A 20,488-nucleotide genomic window follows, 5' to 3' on the forward strand; every position below is an offset into this window, starting at 1 on the left:
TCATTAAACGCAAACACACACATACAAAAAATACACACACAGACACACACTACCCGACCGACGGGAGGATACTGCTGCTGGGATGCTGTCAACACCAAGTTACTCATAGGTAAAGTAACCGACAACAAAACCCCGGGACATTTTTGCTTTAATGTAGTTACAGGAAGACAGACTCGATCTTTAATGTCGGACGGAAAGCTATATGCTGAGGTTGCCGTTTAATGTTAACCTGATGTGATTCTCATGGCTCCGGTGTAGCTAGCGTCGGTAGCTAGGCTGAGAGGATCCTGCATGGAACTGTTATCCGGGTTTACCGCAACGCAATTTCCGTTCTCATACTTCCTATGTGTTGTGTAAGCCCCTTTAAAATGCCCCGGGTCAGAGGAATAAGCACACAACAGAGAGAATGAATATGGAGATTTGGACGAATTGGAATTTGACTGAGCAATATCCCAAACATGTAACGTAAACCAAGTCCTTCCATCTCTCTTGCCGCTAAACCCAGTTACCTGAAGACCCGCCCTCCCTCAGATAACGCTCAGTCGAAGCATCCGGTTCCAGGTGTCCCGTCGTGAGACGAGAACGCCTGGGACGAGGTGAGCAGGAGGCTAGCTAGTAACACAAGGCTGTGCTAGGAGGCTAAGGTGATAGTAGCATAACAACACAAGTCGAGGCCACAATTTTCAGATACCAGTGTCAAGTGACAGTCAGGCACCACTCGCCAGGCTGGCTACGGAACAATTCTGACATAATGTTGTCGCGGTTAATAATAGGCTACATCAAATGTATATTGGTATATATGAGCGTTGGCCCTTTTATGTGGTGTGTGCGGCAATGTGCGCGCCTGATTATTAATGTTTTTGTTTATACTAGTCCGTACTGGGTTTGTGGTTCATAGACACCGCGCGATGATGGCATGACGTCATCTGCTATTTAAATCACACATGTTGCACGCGAGGACTGGCGTCTAGCGGTTAAACGCAGTGTAGTACAGATTGTCCGGACAAAGTGTTCCTCTAAAAACGAAGGGGTGCTAGTCTGGCATCTTCATGAACACGACCGTATGGTCCATGTATGTATTTCTTTATTTTGTCAAATTTCGTTGTTTCAAGAGAGCAACCAATCATCGCTTCTCGATGTGGAGAGGAGGCCGGTCCCACCTCCCGGTCAACCAATGAGGGGAAACCACCCTTTCGCCAGGCTTCCCGGTGTAGCATCCGGGATTGCGATTGGTATGGGTGGGGTGAGTTAGGTTATGGGTTGGTACCTCTTACACAACAGGGATCAGAAGCAAAATACAAGCGCGTGGCTTTAGGTGGTATGGAATACAGGTTTACTTGTGCAGTGAAAGAAAACACAACACCCGGGCGACTCATATCAGCCCGCATCGGAGAAACGCAGTCTGTCCCTCCACTCCAGAGAAAGAAAAATATCGAACGCCTGTTTGTTGTTTCGTTGCGATGTGAACACGTGTTGTTCTTTTTTACAGAGACGAGAATGATACGAACATGATTAGTGACGATGGCTTCTCCAGAAGCGAGGTCACCCAGCGGGAACCCAGAGGCAGGAGACCAATCTCAGAGATGCTTCATCTACTGTCGGCTGTCATTGTCTGGCTCGTCACAGGAACCACCATCTCCAGTCTCAACAAATGGATATTCGCTGTGTACAACTTCAGGTACCCGCTGCTGCTATCCGCCCTGCACATGCTGACAGCCATCGTGGTGGACTATGGGCTGATCAAGCTGCGGACGTTCCGACACAAAGGCTCCGGAGGAGAGCCGAACCTGTCGCACAGCGCCCGCTGCAAGGTGTTCCTGCTGAGCCTGACGTTCTGCGCTAGCATCGCCTTCGGCAACATGGGCCTGAACTACGTGCAGCTGTCCTTCGCCCAAATGATCTACACCACCACGCCGCTCTTCACCCTGGCCATCTCCACGCTGATCCTGGGCAAGCAGCACCACATCCTCAAGTACACCGCAATGATGCCCATCTGCCTCGGAGCCTCATTCAGCATCATGGGCGAGGTGCAGTTCGACCAGACCGGCTGCTTCTTCGTGTTTGCCGCCACTATGTTGAGGGGCGTCAAGTCTATTCAGCAAAGTAAGTATTTTCTAGACTCGTTTGGTTTAGGTTAGGTTTAGGTTTGGTTTGTCAGTGTCATTGGGTTTATTATTTGATTTAAGTTCGTTGGCGCCATTATGGAGTAGAATACGTGTAAACCCTAAAGACATTAAGCGGAAAATACATTTCATCGCCGTGCGTCGTAAAAATGGAAATAACTTCTTTCCAACCGCGTACCCTAATTTAAGTGGTGGCTCACACTTGTAATTTGAAGGTCTGGAAAAGTTTACACGTTTACAGTTTGCCTTCAGTCTTGTACACACCCGGAGGGCGTTGTGTCTGGGGAATACTTTTAGTGTTTTCCCAACCAATCATTTCCCCACACCCTCCCGCTAACATTGTAAAGTCATGTGCCGCTAGTTGTAGACAGATGTTCTCTGTGTGAGTTGCTGTCATGTGGGTTAGTTACGTAACGGCCCCCCTAAGATCATTCCGTTAAGTTGCTGCGCCCAGACAAGCATGGTTTTGTGATGACAATTTGTTCAGGCAATGAACCATTAAATGCGCATGATGTAGTTCATAATGTCAGAAGAAATATTGAATGCCGTAGTCCTACATGACTGAATCAGAATTCTGGTGTCGTTCTGCAGTCAGTGGAACAATGTGTTTTTCCCGTTCATCACAGCTCAGTCCCTGACCCTTCTTTGGGCTGTCATAAATCATCCAGGCTATATGAATCCCATGGTAAAGTCAAACGTTACCGTTGTTGCACCTTATCATTTCACCTCAATTCATGACTTTCAATGTTTTTGTTTATCCTGAAGGAACAAACCAACCTGACCCTGCGTAGGGTGCGGTCATGTTTCTAGTTTCATCTCTCTTTCCGTCTCTGCGAAACTAGTGTTGTCATTGTGGTGTCCCTCTGTGATGTTTACCTCTGGGCTTGACAGTCTTGGCTTCACTGAGTCACACATCCCGTTACTCAGGCCAACAGCTGGCATAATACTGGCATACCGCCAGGATAAATGACTGGCATGCCCTTCAGTGGGAAGTGCAGTGTTACCCATACATAGACCAATGTGTGGCGAAGCGCCACCGAATGAACACCGAGCGCCACAAATTGATCCTGTTTTTCTTTTATTTTATTTTTTACGCGATTTTGAAATATAAATATCGTTCCGTTCATTCATCTCCGCATAGCACTCTTTCTCCCTGTCATTCTCGTTCACACACGCACACAGAGACAAGCGTGCATACATGCCAATGGTGCGTGGGTACCACTTATTGGTTAAACCCGCTTATCACTGCGCACGCACTGACAGCAAATTCGCCCGCGCCTCCTCTCAACACGCCTACAAAGGAAAACCCGTAGCAGCAGGATATTTGCGATTAATGTGAAATGCGGTTATAGCAGCAGGGACTGCAGATCGTGAAGATTAGGAAGTGGGCCGGTCCACTTTGAAATGTATTTTGTGCGCGAATGAGCCAATGCGTGACGCCCCCCCCCGGCAGGACTCCATGTCATACCCCCCCCCCCCCCGTCCCCGTCAGGTGTCCCATGTCTAATCTCCCCCCCGTCTGCAGTCCACGTCCTACCCACATGGCTACCTGGTCTATGGGAAACACACTGACATAGAGAGAGCGAGGTGTGTGTGTGTGTGTGTGTGTGTGTGTGTGTGTGTGTGTGTGTGTGTGTGTGTGTGTGTGTGTGTGTGTGTGTGTGTGTGTGTCACTCGCAAGCCTGTTAAGCTGGTTCAAAGGCCAGGCAGACTAGGTAACCAATGTACTATTGCAATTGCATTCCTCTCATCTCTCGAGCACTGAGGTGCCCCGCCCCTCGGTATTCAGCGCTGTGTGTGTGTGTGTGTGTGTGTGTGTGTGTGTCGTGGTTCCTCTGTTCCGCAGGCATCCTGCTGCAGGAGGAGAAGATCAACTCGGTGTTCCTGCTTTACCTGATGGCCATCCCCAGCTTCTGCATCCTGACGGTGGCGGCGCTGGCGCTGGAGAACTGGTCGCTGCTGGAGTGGCCGCGGCACTACGACGGCCACCTGTGGCTCTTCATCGTGCTCAGCTGCCTGGGCTCGGTGCTGTACAACCTGGCCAGCAGCAGCGTGATCGCCCTCACCTCGGCCGTCACCCTGCACATCCTGGGCAACCTCAGCGTGGTGGGCAACCTGCTGCTCTCCCAGCTGCTGTTCGGCAGCGAGCTCACGGCGCTGAGCTACGCCGGTGTGGCGCTCACGTTAAGCGGCATGCTCATCTACCAGAACTCGGAGTTCCTCGGCGACTACATGGACGCACGTAGCGCCGCCAAGGCCACGGCGAGGGCGAGGGCGGGGGGTCGGTGTGAAGACACGGATGGGGATGGGGAGGAGGAGGAGGAGGATGGAGCTTCTTCTGGAGCGTCTGGGCTGACTGCGGCGAACCACAACACGGAGAGGTTATCTCTGAGGACAGAGCGGGACAAGATGGACTGAAGGGGAGGGGGAGGGAGATGACGGATTGAAGCGGGCTATTGGTGGCTACCTCAGTGGGTGGTCTGGATCTAGAGGACAAGGAGAGGGATCGGGTTCTCAGGAGGCCATTCATGCTGATGACGACAAAACCATGTTTGGTTTTTTTATTTGGTTTTTAATATTTTAAGGATCAGATTTTTGTTTTGGTTTACTTTACACTGTGCCAATGTATTTATTTTCTGCAATGGTGGCAAATCACGAGAAACCGCAAAGAAGGGGGTTGGTGTGGGTGGAGATGGTTTGTCCGGGGTCCTTCAGAATGCTCTGATGCCCGCGTAGCACACTGAACTGTTTGGTACCTCATGATGAGATCTGTTATACTTACCGCACTGTGAACGTGGATGAACGACTCTATTCGTCCACTTCTATGGGTCTACACCTGAGGGATAGACACATCTACACGTCAGGGATGGACAGAGCTGCATGTCAGGGACAGACGGATCCTGAAGTGAGGGACAGTTAGAGCTTTGCCTGAACAACAAAATGGGCCCCTCTATTTTAAAGTACTGTATTCAAGGTACTGTTCATTTCAGACGTGTGTGTGTGTGTGTGTGTGTGTGTGTGTGTGTGTGTGTGTGTGTGTGTGTGTGTGTGTGTGTGTGTGTGTGTGTGTGTGTGTGTGTGTGTGTGTGTGTGTGTGTGTGTGTGTGTTAAGCTGGTTCAAAGGCCGGGCAGACTAGGTAACCAATGTACTATTGCAATTGCAATAGTACATTGCAATAGTGTGTGAGACTACACAAATGCATCATTTGCGTAATTTACAAGACGAGGTACAAGACATTGTTGATGTGTGGCCAGGGCGTCTCTTCTGGTGCCGGGAGTAACACGTGATTTGCTCTGCTGCAGCTCAGAGGCCACAGAACAGCTCAGCACAGCTCCCCTCTTAATGCAGACTAGTTAAGTTTCACGGCTTAAAAACCTTTTCAAATATGACTCCAATTAGTGACCTTTTCCCACAGTGGCTTATTATCTTTTATTATTAGACCGTAACACTCTAAGGAGTCCCAACTCCATTTCCCTGCTCTCCTCCCTGTGGAAAAGAAGACAAGGGAGGCGGAGCTTGCGAATGCTTCTGAGGATCTAACCAATGAGAGCCCAGCTTGTTGGTTTTTCTTAACTGCAGGTGCCTCTTCTAGTAGTCTATAGTCTAAATGTTGTCCTTGGTCTGTGCTGTCGCTGAAGATGAGACATGAACGTGAGACTGTTTTTGTTCACGTTCTAAATTTTGATGCATACAATGCATTTTTGTTTATTTGAAGAAAAATAATGTTATTTATGATGATCTGGCCATAAAAATCACAGGATATATAAGCTAATCAAATTGAACCTGCAACCTATCTAAAACATGCAGTATAATTAAAAGAATAATGTTTAAAGATTAAGATTATTGAAGCTCATGCTTTAACTTTTATTACTGAAGATCTGTCTATTCTGCTTGATTAAGGTTGGTCACAGGTCAAATAGCACATATGTTTCACACAGGGCTAGTGTAAAGATTATACAACAGGATCCAGGATGCTAAGGCATCTATAAGGAGCTTAAATAATATTGCCGATGTTTTTGTCACTTTTCAGATGATATTTCTGCCTTTTCTGGTAGGGGGTGCCGTATAAAAGCTGATGGTATGATCTTTTTTCAGCCACTAGATGTCAAACCGATGAGTGAGTTTTGACGTTTAATATCCACTGTATTCATTATGACACAGAGGTCTAGTTCCCCACTGAACAGAGAGTCCTGGTTGTCTCATTGGCCGATGTGCCAGCTTCCTTCCTTCCAATTGGTTTAGTAGTAGACACAGCGCTGGCAGGCTCCATGTCAGGGAAGCTCTGATGGCTTGTTGAAACATGATACCAGGATGGTGACCTTCACATTATGTCCCAGCATCCTAGCCACACTAGATCACATTAAGTACTGGCCACTCTCGTGACCCACTAGGTATGGGGAAGATGAGTCATCACAAGCCATTTAAAAGCCTATCCACTTATGACATCACGAGTCGACTGATGCATGATGGTTTGATCTTCTCCAGCCTGACTGGTTGGTAGAGTCCGCCAATGAGGGTGCAGTGTCTGTAACCCTGACCTTTGACCTGTCCAATACACGTCTTGGTGCATCCCACTATGTGATGTCACAAATGGATACTTTTAGCAACGGCTTGTGAGGTCACAGGAACCTCTCACCTGGTGGTAAAGTGGGGCCTTGTAGCATATTCTGGGAGCAATGTTGCCATTAAAAAAACAAAACAATAATAAGAGTAAACGGTTTTAATACAAGAAAATAACATGTGAAATATACAATGAAAACTAGAATAATGCCTCAGCTTTACATGCTATGGCCGATGCAATAATACATTATTACTTAATCAAGTGTCAACGATTAGAGGTTGAATGATGTACAGATTCTAATGACTAATGATTTCCTCAAATGTCAGGCTTGCCAAGCCTTGCCTTTTAGTTAAGTAAACACACTGCAATGGGCAGCCACTCACACAAAGCTTAACCGAATGTATACACTGCTTCAATACTTTGAAACAGTGTTTTGTCTCTCTCTTTAAGAAGGAATACTCATTTCAACTGACTGCAACTTTATGGCCACATAGAGTTAAGGATATGCTACCGTTATGATACTCTCATTAACTTGTTTTGGATTGTCCTGTCATTTTTTTAATTGGTTTCGCAACTTGTGTTTTGGTACATGACGATTGTGTTTGGCCAAGTCCTCCGTAGCAGCTATGGAGATCCAGCCTTCAACGCATGTTCTGTGATACGCATTGTTTCAGTTTTCAACGTGGGTGTATATAGTTATTTTAATATTTATGTATTTTACAATATGGCTGGCGCAAATATAAAAAAGTTAAACAATGGCAATTTTGCACCTCGTCTCTTTCAAATTTGAATTGTACCAGACTGTTATTTAGGGGACGTTTTGAGGCGTAACAATATTCATGAGCATGAAAAGTAACACAATCTTAAAAGCCTCTGTGACAGATGTTTATCACATCTGCGCGTCATGGGGAATGAATGTTTCCCACAATTCCCATTTACAATGCGTGTCTTCTCTAAAAGCCATGACTGTACCCAGTTGCCTCAGTTGATAACGTGGCGTTCTCACCAAGTGACATATGAATTCACAGACATTATCCCTTCAGGTCTTCCTTACTGGAGAGGATCTGAAAAGTAACTAAATGCCACAGTATCCTAGATTATACCTAAATTCACCACTTGATGGCGCCGTTTGAGAGGTTTTATACACTTCATTACATAGATGATTCTACGAAATATTCAGCATTGCTGGAACATAACTAGACTAATAGACTATATTTCACTAACTGGCATCTCTTAGAGTGTTAAGGGCTGATTTGGCTGAATCAGAATGCGTAGGAGATATACTGATCGGTTCATACAAAGACATCTTGACTCCCTTCAACACCGCGCTCCAGCCTTTGCCTCAATAAGGCAGTGCTGTTAGCTCATATTCTCCTTGGTATGATTTAACCCATTCAGTTCCTGAGAATTCACAGACACTGCACTTGTGAAGACTGCACTCTTGAAGTGCCTAAGGAATCAGCACTCCTTTAAAGGAATGTAAAAAATGTGATCATAGGGAGACATTAATGGGGATATTCAAAGTAATACATCCAAAGCATACATATAAACGCTAGATTATGGCATGTAAATTGCCATGTTTAAAGGTTGCCACCTTGGAGGTTCTTCTGGTTCTGTCTTACAAGATGTGCCCGTCGTGAAGTTTGTGTATCCTTTAGGGCTTGTACATCGGAACGCATTATGGGACTTATTTTTTCCTACCATTTTGTGATGAAAGTCTATGTAGGCCTACAGTATAGATGACAGTTATGTTATAACTAATTCTTATTAAACATAAATATATTGTAAGCTATGCTAATCAAAATGTTAACATGCCCATTAAGTGTGACAACCTTTGACAGTTTCAAACACAAAAATGTCGCCCCATAATGATAAATAATTAGTTATTAAGAAAATTAGTAAAAATTACATAACACAATTACTACCAATAAAATTCCTATGCTTAACATCCGAAATGGAGGCGATCATTGTGATGTGATGTCATGATTGAACTCGTATAGACTACAAGTTATCATTTAGTTTACCTTTAATGTTACTGGTATTGCTTTATTAAAGATATTGTCAGGCGTTTGCTTTCACTCGCCCCGCTTTGATGTTATTAAATCGTGTTTTGACAGAGGCTGATGGATCTCATTTAGATCTAGCGATGGCCAGTTGCACAACACATGAGAACCATGAGACTCAATCAAAACACAACTCAGTCATTCCAAAGTTGGGCAAGCAAAAGTGGCTTATCTGAACAAGTGTCCTTTTTATGGAGTATTGGGTTGTGGGTGGGTGTGAGGAGGGGGTCGGGCTACACAACGCTTCTCTACTGCTACGGTATAAAGAGAAGGACAGGGACTTCTCAACAGCCAGAACACCACAGACTTCAGGACAGCTGCTGGAGGAGCACTCTGCCACACATTACCAGCACTCTGAAGGACACTGACGATTTCACACCAAAATTCCACTTGATGAATGTCTATAGAGGTAAACAATGCATTTACACACATTCACATTTTATACAGAACATAACTAGATTAAAAATCTATCCACATAATCCTGAGTTTATGTGTTTTTCATGTGTTGAAAACTTTTGATTTTGGTGCTCAGTGCTGACGTTGTTATTGCATACTTCTGCATGCAGTGCTACACTACTATATATGTACTTGTTCCAGACAGTTCTCTGCTGCTGCACTGGGGCCTGTCGCTGAGAAACAATGAGGGACTCTTTAATAAACACGAACATAACAGTGGGTCCTACACGCCACTGCATGGTTTACGTTGGTTTAGACTCCCTCCAACAGTTTACATTCTCATTAAGTGAGCAGATGCAATCTTGTTGCTTGTTCTTGCCTGTTTTTCCCACTTATTCTCCTGCTCCATACATTCTTGCCAACTAATTGAGAGATTTCTAATCTTACAAGATTGGTCGACTTGAAACTATTTGAAAGACATTTTTGACTCCTCTTGCAATCATTTGTAGGCTTTGTAGTATTTTTTGAGCAAACCCTTAATTGTTGGAACTTTGTTTCTGCAGTTGTCTGATCAAGCAGAACATGGAGGCCGACGCTGCTGTAGCCTCCGATCTTCCAAGCAGCCAGGACATCGCTGCCATCCAGGATGAAGATGTCCTCAATAAAATGGTGAGGCAGTACAAGCCGATGTGACAATGACCACCGCTAACGCATTACTAACACAAGGCTATTCACACTTTGATGGGTCGTATGTTCATGAAGACACACAGACTCAATCAGGCCCCATGTGTATTTCATTGGTTTATTTAGGTACTTAAATCATTTCATTCTATCATGAATGTTGCGTCAGATAGTCATGTCCACCTAACATAGACACCAGCATAACATAAATTGAGTCGATGTTGTTTATGTCACCATTGCACACGGTGTACATGGTGTACACAGTTATGATGACAGAAGTAATTAGAAAGACCAGAATTGGCTCTCACTGAAGAGTTTTTTAATCCCAAAGTGAGAATTTTGTTAGAAAATGATTAATGTTTCAAGGATTCTTTGCTGCTCAATTAGTATTTTATGTCAGGCGGGCGCCTGTTTAAAGTGGATTTCTGTCTTCCAGCTGGATAAAGCTGTTGATTTTGAGGAGAGGAAAATGTTGCGAGCTGCACTCAGGGAACTGCTTAAGACAAAAAGAGGTAAAGACTACAGCTTCAAATAACCCTCACAGCCCCTGCCAATATAAATATATTTATGTTTGTTTATATTATCCTCTCATCCTCATCAATCCAACATTCACATTATGTGAACAGATGGAATCTTTTCCTCTGCCTCATTTCCCCCTTATTCTTGCTCCCTACATTCTTCTACATATAATATATTTATACGTACATTTTCTTTCGAACGGAACTACAGGTACAATGTATCTTATTGATGTTAGCATCTTGTTTGACTTCCTCCATGACCTCAGATAAGAGGGAGAAGGACCGGGGGTCCAGACAGGAGGACTTGAAGGGTCTGAACCAAAGAGGGCAGCCAAGTCAGTGTACCCCCCCCAACCTCTCTTTATTTACAATAGAGTCCCAAACAAATGGACTCCATTGATTTAAACTATGAAATCAATCAATAAACTATTTAAACTAACATGCAAATTCCTGACTTGCTCCCTGACCGAACAGAACCAAAGACTCCGGTGTCACCCATTCAGATGTCCTTTAACGGGCCCCCCAAGACAGCCAGCAGGTAGGACAACACAACACCATCACCCACTATGATGCCTTGCTTCGACGTCCCAGAATGCATTGCACTTCTACACTTAGTTTATGAGCATTGTACTTCACTAAAAAATGCTTACGTGACCCTTTGAGTATGTACTTTTATCGTTTAAGCGAAATTGTATCCACAATATAGTATATCTTATACAAGTCCTTTTTAAAGAGTCACCGTAAGCACACATTGTATGCATCCCCTGTGTGTGTGTGTGTGTGTGTGTGTGTGTGTGTGTGTGTGTGTGTGTGTGTGTGTGTGTGTGTGTGTGTGTGTGTGTGTGTGTGTGTGTGTCTGTGTGTGTGTGTGTGTGTGTGTGTGTCTGTGTGTGTTTACTGTACAGCTCAGACACCAGTGTAAGAAGCCCAACCGCCGCAGCGCCCAACACTAAAAATGTCAAGCAGATGCTGTTGGATTGGTGTCGCGCCAAAACGGAGCCATATGAGGTAAACCCTGTGTCACCTACTGCCCTCCCCTAGCTGCTTCTGCTACGTCAGGTCCCTCGGGGTTTAGGGGAGTTTTCCCCTTTTCAGAGGCCCAGGATTAGCATATACAGTACAGTATATATCATGGGGGCCTGTTTGAAGGCCTTCGAGACTGTACAACTGGGATGGCTGGCTCTACAAATACATGACTAACTCTGCTGTGTTTTGCTGCAGGGGGTGACCATCAAGAACTTCTCTTCCAGTTGGAGCGACGGCATCGCGTTCTGCGCACTAGTGCACCGCTTCTTCCCGGACGCCTTCGAGTACTCCACCCTCAACCCCAACAACCGCAGAGACAACTTTGAGTTGGCGTTCACCACCGCAGAGTGAGTTACCATAGGCCTTGTTTGAATTGGCGGCTCCATCTTTGTTTTTATTTGCAAGATGTGACAGCGCCTCATTCATACGTCATAACGTATGTTACTATGTACCGTCAACTGTGATTTGGTTTGTGGTTGATGCGTGGAGCGACTTCCATGCTTTAGGGTTAGGGTTGGGGTGGTTCAATAACGCTGTTGCACATCAAATACTTCCTTTATTGATACATTCCTTTATTCATGTGCAATTACATTATATACTAGACTGTTATATCAATGTTTCCATCCATTTCCTCAACCAACTAGAATTATAGCTGACTCTCTCTACCCCTCTTTTTACTTTTCTCGCTACCCTCCCTCTCTTTTCTTTACTATCACTATCTTTCTTTACTATCTTCTCTTCTCTTCTCTTCTCTTCTCTTCTCTTCTCTTCTCTTCTCTTCTCTTCTCTTCTCTTCTCTTCTCTTCTCTTCTCTTCTCTTCTCTTCTCTTCCCTTCCCTTCTCTTTACTATCTATTTCAATCTCACTCTCGCACTCTCTCACTCTCCTTCCCCCTTTTATTGGTTTGCAGGAAGTTGGCAAATTGTCCCCCCCTGCTGGATGTGGAAGACTTACTGCGCATGGCAGAGCCAGATTGGAAGTGTGTCTACACATATATCCAAGAGTTCTACCGATGTCTGGTGGAGAAAGGCCTGGTCAAAACCAAAAAGAGGACGTAGAAGGCAACATCTTCGTATTTTTCTTTTACACCTATTCTTTTTTTTACGGCAACATATTCTCCTTTTACACCAATTTTTTTTAAACAGGATATACTCTTACATCAAACGTAATACGACACTGTACTTAATGTACAGAACTCACCATGATGATAAGCTTTGGTTTCATGGAGTGTTTTCACCACTAAGTATAAAAGTGTTTTTTTTAATAATTGCACATCCTTGTAGAGTGCTCTATTTGCAGTTTGTTTGTGTAGGTGTTAGTAAATGCTTGTCTGTGTGTGTGTGTGTGTGTGTGTGTGGACAGCTGGTACTTAGGAACATCATGTTCTGCTGAGATTATACAGATCTGCATTTAACGCATGCAGGCGGCAATGGATTTTCAAGGCATGTCTACATTGTTTTTAAAGCCTACAATTTATAGACATTATTTTTGTTCCTCTTTAATAAAACATGTCTAAAATCATATTAAAACATATCTTGGTTACAGGGTCAAAGCTGAATGGGATTGTAGTTACAAAATCAATAATGATCTGGTCTAGTCTGTTGAGAGACTGTAGGACTACTATACTGATACACCGGTAGGCCCTATAAAATAAATGTTTGACATAAACGAATAGCCTTATATATTGGATATATATACCTATATATTATTTATTTATTGTTATATTGTTTTACATCACTTTTTTTTTCCAGAACATTGTTATAATATTTTAAACTCAAGGCTTTGTGAGTATGAGGCGGTAGTCCCGCCACTATATCTCCAGCGTGGGCCTATAGTGGCTGTTTCTGTGGTTGGTGACTTTCAATGAGATGCATTAACTGAGTGCATTGTAGCACACGTGCGGGGACAGATTGACGTTTAATTCTTGACGCGCATCGAGGATTATTGCGTCATTGATTAGACTTATAGTTATTTATAGAAAAAAAAAAAACACCCATGCTTGGGACTACGATCAGTGAGTGTGCACCTTTCCGTCTGGTCCCACTTCTGTCGCGGGCTCGTGAAGAGGAGAGGTGTAGTCTGATGGCAGACCGGTCGGAACTGCATGGAGGTGCACGACTACCACAGACGGACTAGTGCACCGTTTACCCCTTTAAGCTCTCCGTGATGGCTCATCACTTTGACAAATGAGAGGAGCCGTTCCATACTCAGACGCCACCGATATCAAACATCTACTACTCCATGGACCTAGAGAAGTCAAACGCTACCTCCTCCTCTTCATCCTCCTCCTCTTCCTCCCATGACACTTACCCCTTACGGGATGCGATTTATCAGGACGTGACAGAGATCCGCTGTCCATGGTACCGGTGTTCATCTGTCCTTCGAGGTGATTGACTCGAGAGGGAAATCTCTCTCTCCCCCATCCCTCTCTCCCCCATCCCTCTCTCTCTCTTCTCGACCTTGTTCTCTCGTCTCTACCACCACAGCAGTTTGTCCTTTCGAGAAACGAGGAAAAACACAACAAGGGGAAAGTGATGCTTCGCTACACGTGAATCTCAGTCGGTATCACTTTGCGGTTCACCTTGGGAAACGCGTGGAAGGTAAGTGAAATACATTTTGTGTTTTCCACACCCTCTAAGGAAAAAGAGCAGGACGGAAACCATCGGATTCCTCCAGGGATTCCGTTGTGTTCCATGTCAGGGTGTCAAAGCCTTTATCATTTCACCTACAAAGAATCATTATTATGTTCTCCGGCAATATCCTCAATTATTAATGGAGCCAGGTCACCTGGAGACAGCGCGCAGTTAACGCTAATACAACCGTATTCATTGGTCGTTTATCGTTAACGCAAAACCGTTCACTGGTTGCTACTATGTGATGTCACGTGGCGCGAGCCATCTACCCAACTGCACGCCATGAATAAGTAAAGCAGGTGTCTTATTTACGTTGGGGGTGGGTCACTGGTGGTCTTTGCGTATGTGTGTGTGTGTGTGTGTGTGTGTGTGTGTGTGTGTGTGTGTGTGTGTGTGTGTGTGTGTGTGTGTGTGTGTGTGTGTGTGTGTGTGTGTGAGAGAGAGAGAGAGAGAGAGAGAGAGAGAGAGAGAGAGAGAGAGAGAGAGAGAGAGAGAGAGAGAGAGAGAGAGAGAGAGAGAGAGAGAGAGAGAGAGAGAGAGAGAGAGAGAGAGAGCGAGAGAGCGAGAGAGGTTGTGTTTATGTGTGTGATATTATACTCTTTGAAGCTGCCTGAAGCCAGCCCCCCTCCGTGACCCTTATCTCCCCACGAGCTGATATCCATTATCAGCTGTGCAGTTGTGGTGCATGGGCTGTGCCATGCACACCTATACTAGTCTTACTGGGGGGGTGGGGGGTTATCATAAGAGAGACAGACTGATGAACAGGAAGAGAAAGAGACAAAGACAGTCAGAGAGAGAGAGAGAGAGAGAGAGAGAGAGAGAGAGAGAGAGAGAGAGAGAGAGACAGAAAGAAAGAGAGAGAAAGAGTCAGATACAGATGGAGGGACAGGCAGAAAGACAGACAGACAGACTGATGTGAGTGTAAGGTTGAAGGCCCTCGATGTCATCACTCCCAGACGCCGTACACATGCTCATTGATCCACCTAACTGACACCCCTGATGACGTAAGTTCAAAGGGATGTGTTTGTGTGGGGAGGGATCGCTCAGAAGCTCAACAGAAGATGGACTCTGTGTACCTGCTTTCACTGGGTCCCGTTTCCCTCCAAGTCGATCCCTTTTCCGCGAGAAATGTATACATCATCATCATCATCATCATCATCATCATCATCATCATCATCATCATCATCACCATCACCATCACCATCATCATTTATAATTGTGGCACACCTTTGAAAAATACGCTATGAATAGCTGAAGTGCTGCCCGATATCCTATCACCATCAGGCTGCCTTTTAAACAGAGTATAAACATAATTAACAGTATTAACATTATTAATATTCATAAGGACCTTCTGAATGTGATATGGTGATTGATCCGTCTTTATCTCCACAGAGCTCTCTGTGCAGTGCAGGCGGACGCAGGACATGCAGCAGAAGCAGGGAACCCTGGAGCCCGCCGGGCCCCTAGACTCTGGGCCCCACCCTTTCCGCCCGTCAGATGAACGTCACAAAACCGTGTGCCACGACCCGCCACGGGGCCCCGGGCCCTCAGGGGCCCTCAAGGGGCGGTCGACCTATGGGACGCGTCAACACCCAGAACCGCCCCCCGACCCCGGGCCCGCCTGGACGCCGGTGCCGCTCGCGAGCATCAGCCGGCCGAGACCCACCACCCTGGGGGCCAAGGTGAAGCCGTGCCGGGGGCCCGAAGTCCGCTCCCGGGAGAAGGACCCCTGCAACCCCCTCTGCATCACGGTGCCCCAGGGGGCCAGATGCCTCTCCTCATCCCCCACCAGCGAGCCCTCACGGACTCAACACAGCCCCCACAGCCCCCGTAGCCCCCAAACCTGTGCCTCCAACCACCAGCCAAGCCCCCCCACCCTGCCTCCCCCCAGATCAGGGCCGGGGCCGGGGCCCCAACCCGACAACAAGACCCCTGGAGGATCAACCCCGGCAGGAGAGACCAATGACTTCAGGTGTGTAGTCTTATTATTGTTTACTATTATCATTTGCATTCATTATTTCTTTGAAATAATATCATCCTTCTTAGTGTTGAAAAAACGTAAAGTAAGGTTTATTTATTTGTTTATTTACTTGTTGGTTTCGTTGCTGCTTGTCTGTTTTTTTATTATCTATTCTGTTTACATGACCCGTGCCCACGTAGAGACCATGTTCAAGGGTCATTTGATAATAAAACACTTAAAACTGGGAACACAAACAAACCTGGGAAATTAGAAGAGGTTGTTTCTTTGTCATATAGCTACATATAGCTGCCTAAGAATGTGATGCTATGCTATGAACTTTTCTCCCTCCTCTATAGGTTGAACATAGGCACATCTTTATATCCCTCCTCTATAGTGTGAACATAGTCAATCTCTCTCTCCCTCCTATATAAGCTGTACACAGTCACATCTCTCTCTCCCACCTATATAGGGTGCATATAGTCACATGGAACGTGGGTTCAGCCGTCCCTCCAGTCGACATCACCTCTCTCTTTGGCCGGGATGTGGTGGATGGAACTATAGACATGTTCATCATCGGGTGAGCCTGCAATTCCTGCGATACCAGAGGAGACAGATCCTTACTTCCATCTTTACTCCCTTGCCCAATCACATATATATATATATATATATATATATATATATATATATATATATAGCTCTCTCTCTCTCTCTCTCTCTCTCTCTCTCTCTCTCTCTCTCTCTCTCTCTCTCTCTCTCTCTCTCTCTCTCCCTGACTCTCTCTTTAAGAGGCTAATTATGTGTTGTGTTCTGTGTGTTCCGCAGGTTACAGGAAGTGAACTCCATGATTAACAAGCGGCTTAAAGATGCTCTCTTCACCGACCAGTGGAGCGAGCTCTTCATGGAAACTCTGGGTCCCTTTGGCTACGTGTTGGTCAGTAAGCAGCTTTGGTCGTCAGATGATGACGGAAACGTGTCATTGTGTGACGAAAGTGTTTTTCTGTTGGTCTTTTGTTTTCACTGATGTTGTGCGACTAACAGTATTCTCGTTCTATGTTCTATTTCTAGGTGGCGTCCCAGCGCATGCAAGGGGTTCTACTGCTGGCCTTCTCCAAGTTCTCACACCTGCCGTTCCTACGAGATGTGCAGACGGAGAAAACACGCACGGGACTGGGTGGCTGCTGGGTACGCATATTTAAATATATATATATATATACTGTATACATAGATTCTCTCTCTCTCTCTCTCTCTCTCTCTCTCTCTCTCTCTCTCTCTCTCTCTCTCTCTCTCTCTCTCTCTCTCTCTCTCTCTCCCTATACATAATATATAAATATACATAGAGAGAGTATATATAGAGTATATATAAGCAATAAGCCAGAGAGTCTGCTGTTTACAGTGACTTTAGAACAGCTAGGGGGCGTTGTTAGGCACGACATGGTTACGATAGATTACCTCGTAAGAATTCACAAAATCAATATAAAATGCATCAATTATTGAAAACAAATAAACATTCCTCTGTCAAGCGACATAGTTCCTCAAGACAGGAAAATGGTTGCCAAGCAACACAGGCTAGCACACTTTGAGATTGGCATTAAAACAAATGATGAATGGTTATGCAGTCACAGATGTGTGTCTGTGTGTTGTGTTTAGTATTGCTTTACTTTAGAATCAGAATCAAGGACCGGAACTATCCGTTTTATGAATATATATCACAGTGCCCTGATACATAAAGATCCATTACCAAGGAGACGAGTACAGAGTATCCCTTTTTAAATAGATAGGTTTGTTGACACTGGCACACTGTGTGCGTTTGTGTAGAGGTGTGTGTGTGTGTCTGTCTGTGTCTGTTGGTGTGTGTGAGTGTATTAGATGTGTGTGTGTGTGTGTGTGTGTGTGTGTGTGTGTGTGTGTGTGTGTGTGTGTGTGTGTGTGTGTGTGTGTGTGTGTGTGTGTGTGTGTGTGTGTGTGTGCATTTATAGGGGTGTGTGTGTGTACGTGTATGTGTGTGTGTATTTGCATGTGTATGTGCTTGTATAGGTGTGTGTATGTGTGTGCATGTGTGTGTGTGTTTGACCGTCCCCTGCATGTTAATGTCAGCATCACCCTGGGCCGTGGTGCAGTCTCCTTCTGTTTGAGGTCAGTGCAGCAACAGCACGATCGTCTGTCTCACTGGTTGGCCAACACGCACGCACAATCACACACACACACAGACATACACACACACACAGACATACACACGCACGCACGCACGCACGCACGCACGCACGCACGCACGCACGCACGCACGCACGCACGCACACACACACACCACACACACACACACACACACACACACACACACACACACACACACACACACACACACACACACACACACACACACACACACACACACACACACACACACACACAGTATTCTGGTAGAAACAGGTGCACTGGTCTAGATCAGACGTTTCACTATGAATTCAAACAGAGTCGGCTTCTCCCATTAAAATAAAATATATAGTTTTTGAAGAACATTGACTAAACATTGACATTAAAAAAGGAGCATAAAATGAGGCAGGCTTTATCAAATAGCTATTTTCAGTCCCACGGAAGGTAAATTCGGTAAGATTTGGGGTAAATGTGTTTATGATTTGTTTAATATAAAGATATATATCAAAGTTAGGTAATGCATTCTTTTATTTGTATTTCATTTTGTAATTTCTTTAAAAGCTCTTTAAATCCCAACTGAGATCAATAAATCAAATGCATAGACCAAAAAAAGGAAATAATTTTGTATCTGTGACTGTCACAGGCCTGTAATAAGCCTGGCCAATCATTTAACTCGGCACGAACGATGGCCTCCTTGTGTACCTACCTTTCTACCCGGGTGCCTGCGTGCATTCTGCCGTGCATTCATTGTATGAGTCTGGTTTCTCTCTTTAAAAGGCTGATGCAAATTATTACAATTAAGTGGTGAAAAGAGAGCATGTGGTCCACCTACAATTTGGTTTCTATTTACATAATACATATTTTGACTAATTTCAGATTATATTTTAGAGCCTCAGTATTCATTAGCATATCTCTATGGATACCTGCCCTCCAACCTTGTTCGGGTTTTGAAATCCTCTGTTTACATATTCTTATGGACTTAGGTGCCATCATGGACAAGCAAGTGAAGACTGTTGATCATTGGTTAATAGAGAGACAGAATGATTTAGTAGCATAACACTACATGTCGCAGTCAAACCTGGGAACTAGCTAATCAAGCGTTTTACCTACCGGGTTAGCAGTGCATGTAGGTGCTAACTTAGCACACTAGCTGGTTGATTCACTGAGCCAGGGAAACAGAACAAAATGTAACAGGGCATCTGTTGTGTTGCTCACGTTTTCACTGTTTCCTCCCCCCTCTTTGAATACCAAGGGTAATAAAGGCGGTGTCAGCACCAGGATGACCATGTTTGGTCACCCCGTCTGTTTCCTCAACTGCCACCTGCCAGCTCACATGAGGAATCTGGACCAGCGCATGGAGGACTTTGAGAGCATTCTGCAGCAGCAGCAGTTTGAGGGCGGCACCGCCACCGGCGTGCTGGACCACGAGTGAGCTGCTTTTCTTATCTTAAAGGGCCAGTATTTTACCATCTGGTGCATTTTACCACCGGGTAGGGGGTTGATCAGTCAACACACAAGCCATTTTAGAGATTCCATCCGCTTTGGGTTGTCCATTTGTGAGGTCACAAGTGTGGAGAGTTCACTTGTGAGGTCACAAGTGGTGAGGGTCCACTTGTGAGGTCACAAGTGCGGAGTGTCCACTTGTGAGGTCACAAGTGCGGAGGGTCCACTTGTGAGGTCACAAGTGAGGAGGGTCCACTTGTGAGGTCACAAGTGCGGAGTGTCCACTTGTGAGGTCTTAAATGCGGAGGGTCCACGTTTGATATCACAAGTTGGAGTCGGGAGGGTCGTACATCTGGGGAGAAAGATGTATGGGTCGCAACTCCAGCCTACCAATCGGCACGCCTCACCAGATAGGACAAGCAGTAGGTGATCTACTCATTACACATCTGGATGTGGACCCACTTGTGATGTCACAAATACATTGGCTTTGAAATGGCTTGTGATGAATTATCAACCTCCCACACACGGGTCCTTTTAATCTAAATCGTGTCAACGTAAAAATGTACGGTAAATGGAATATTGTACACTCTCTTGCCAGTGTGGTGTTCTGGTTTGGGGACCTGAACTTCCGTATCGAGGACTATGACATCCATGTGGTGAAGTGTGCCGTCGACAGCCATAAACTGCCTCTGCTGTGGGAGAGGGACCAGGTGAGGCAGCTCCTTCATCTCTGTATTGATAGGCCTTCTGTAAGACGTTCTCTTGGGTGCTGAGACGCTAAATGTACGCATATTCCCATATCGCTCTGGTCGCTCTGATGATGAATGACGTGTCTTCAACAGCTTAATATGGCTAAAAACACAGCACTAATCTTGGACGGCTTCACGGAGGGCCCGCTCAACTTTCCCCCTACGTACAAGTTTGATGTGGGC

At 45.3% G+C, this 20,488-nt stretch overlaps 3 protein-coding genes across 6 annotated transcripts in view; all 3 read left to right on the top strand.

The window, feature by feature from the left end:
- The first annotated feature begins 8 nt into the window (after positions 1-8).
- On the top strand, positions 9-7,443 carry slc35e4 (solute carrier family 35 member E4). Of its 4 annotated transcripts, none has more exons than XM_056588309.1 (3): positions 9-109; positions 1,490-2,103; positions 3,970-7,443. In XM_056588309.1, exons 2-3 carry the CDS (start codon positions 1,509-1,511, stop codon positions 4,539-4,541), a joined length of 1,167 nt encoding a protein of 388 aa, XP_056444284.1. In that variant the 5' UTR covers positions 9-109; positions 1,490-1,508; the 3' UTR covers positions 4,542-7,443. The 4 variants fall into 4 exon arrangements, with proteins under 4 accessions (XP_056444284.1, XP_056444283.1, XP_056444282.1 ...); XM_056588308.1 differs by lacking the exon at positions 9-109 and adding an exon at positions 128-596; XM_056588307.1 differs by lacking the exon at positions 9-109 and adding an exon at positions 584-644.
- A 1,584-nt stretch (positions 7,444-9,027) lies between these two features.
- On the top strand, positions 9,028-13,314 carry smtna (smoothelin a). Its single transcript, XM_056588310.1, has 8 exons — positions 9,028-9,157; positions 9,708-9,813; positions 10,262-10,337; positions 10,610-10,678; positions 10,818-10,881; positions 11,249-11,351; positions 11,565-11,716; positions 12,280-13,314. Exons 2-8 carry the CDS (start codon positions 9,727-9,729, stop codon positions 12,425-12,427), a joined length of 699 nt encoding a protein of 232 aa, XP_056444285.1. The 5' UTR covers positions 9,028-9,157; positions 9,708-9,726; the 3' UTR covers positions 12,428-13,314.
- Positions 13,315-15,426: 2,112 nt separating this feature from the next.
- Positions 15,427-20,488, top strand: part of LOC130380543 (inositol polyphosphate 5-phosphatase K) — an 8,240-nt gene continuing 3,178 nt past the window's right edge. Inside the window, exons 1-8 of the mRNA XM_056587782.1 lie at positions 15,427-15,832; positions 15,899-15,974; positions 16,432-16,539; positions 16,785-16,893; positions 17,028-17,144; positions 19,366-19,541; positions 20,155-20,266; positions 20,399-20,488. The exon at positions 20,399-20,488 is cut by the window's right edge and continues 20 nt beyond it. Of these exons, the coding sequence (XP_056443757.1) occupies positions 15,427-15,832; positions 15,899-15,974; positions 16,432-16,539; positions 16,785-16,893; positions 17,028-17,144; positions 19,366-19,541; positions 20,155-20,266; positions 20,399-20,488 (1,194 nt within the window). The remainder of the gene's footprint in view (positions 15,833-15,898; positions 15,975-16,431; positions 16,540-16,784; positions 16,894-17,027; positions 17,145-19,365; positions 19,542-20,154; positions 20,267-20,398) is intronic.

The sequence above is a fragment of the Gadus chalcogrammus genome, chromosome 4 (genome assembly GCF_026213295.1).
Source record: "Gadus chalcogrammus isolate NIFS_2021 chromosome 4, NIFS_Gcha_1.0, whole genome shotgun sequence".
Classification (NCBI taxonomy): Eukaryota; Metazoa; Chordata; class Actinopteri; order Gadiformes; family Gadidae; genus Gadus; species Gadus chalcogrammus.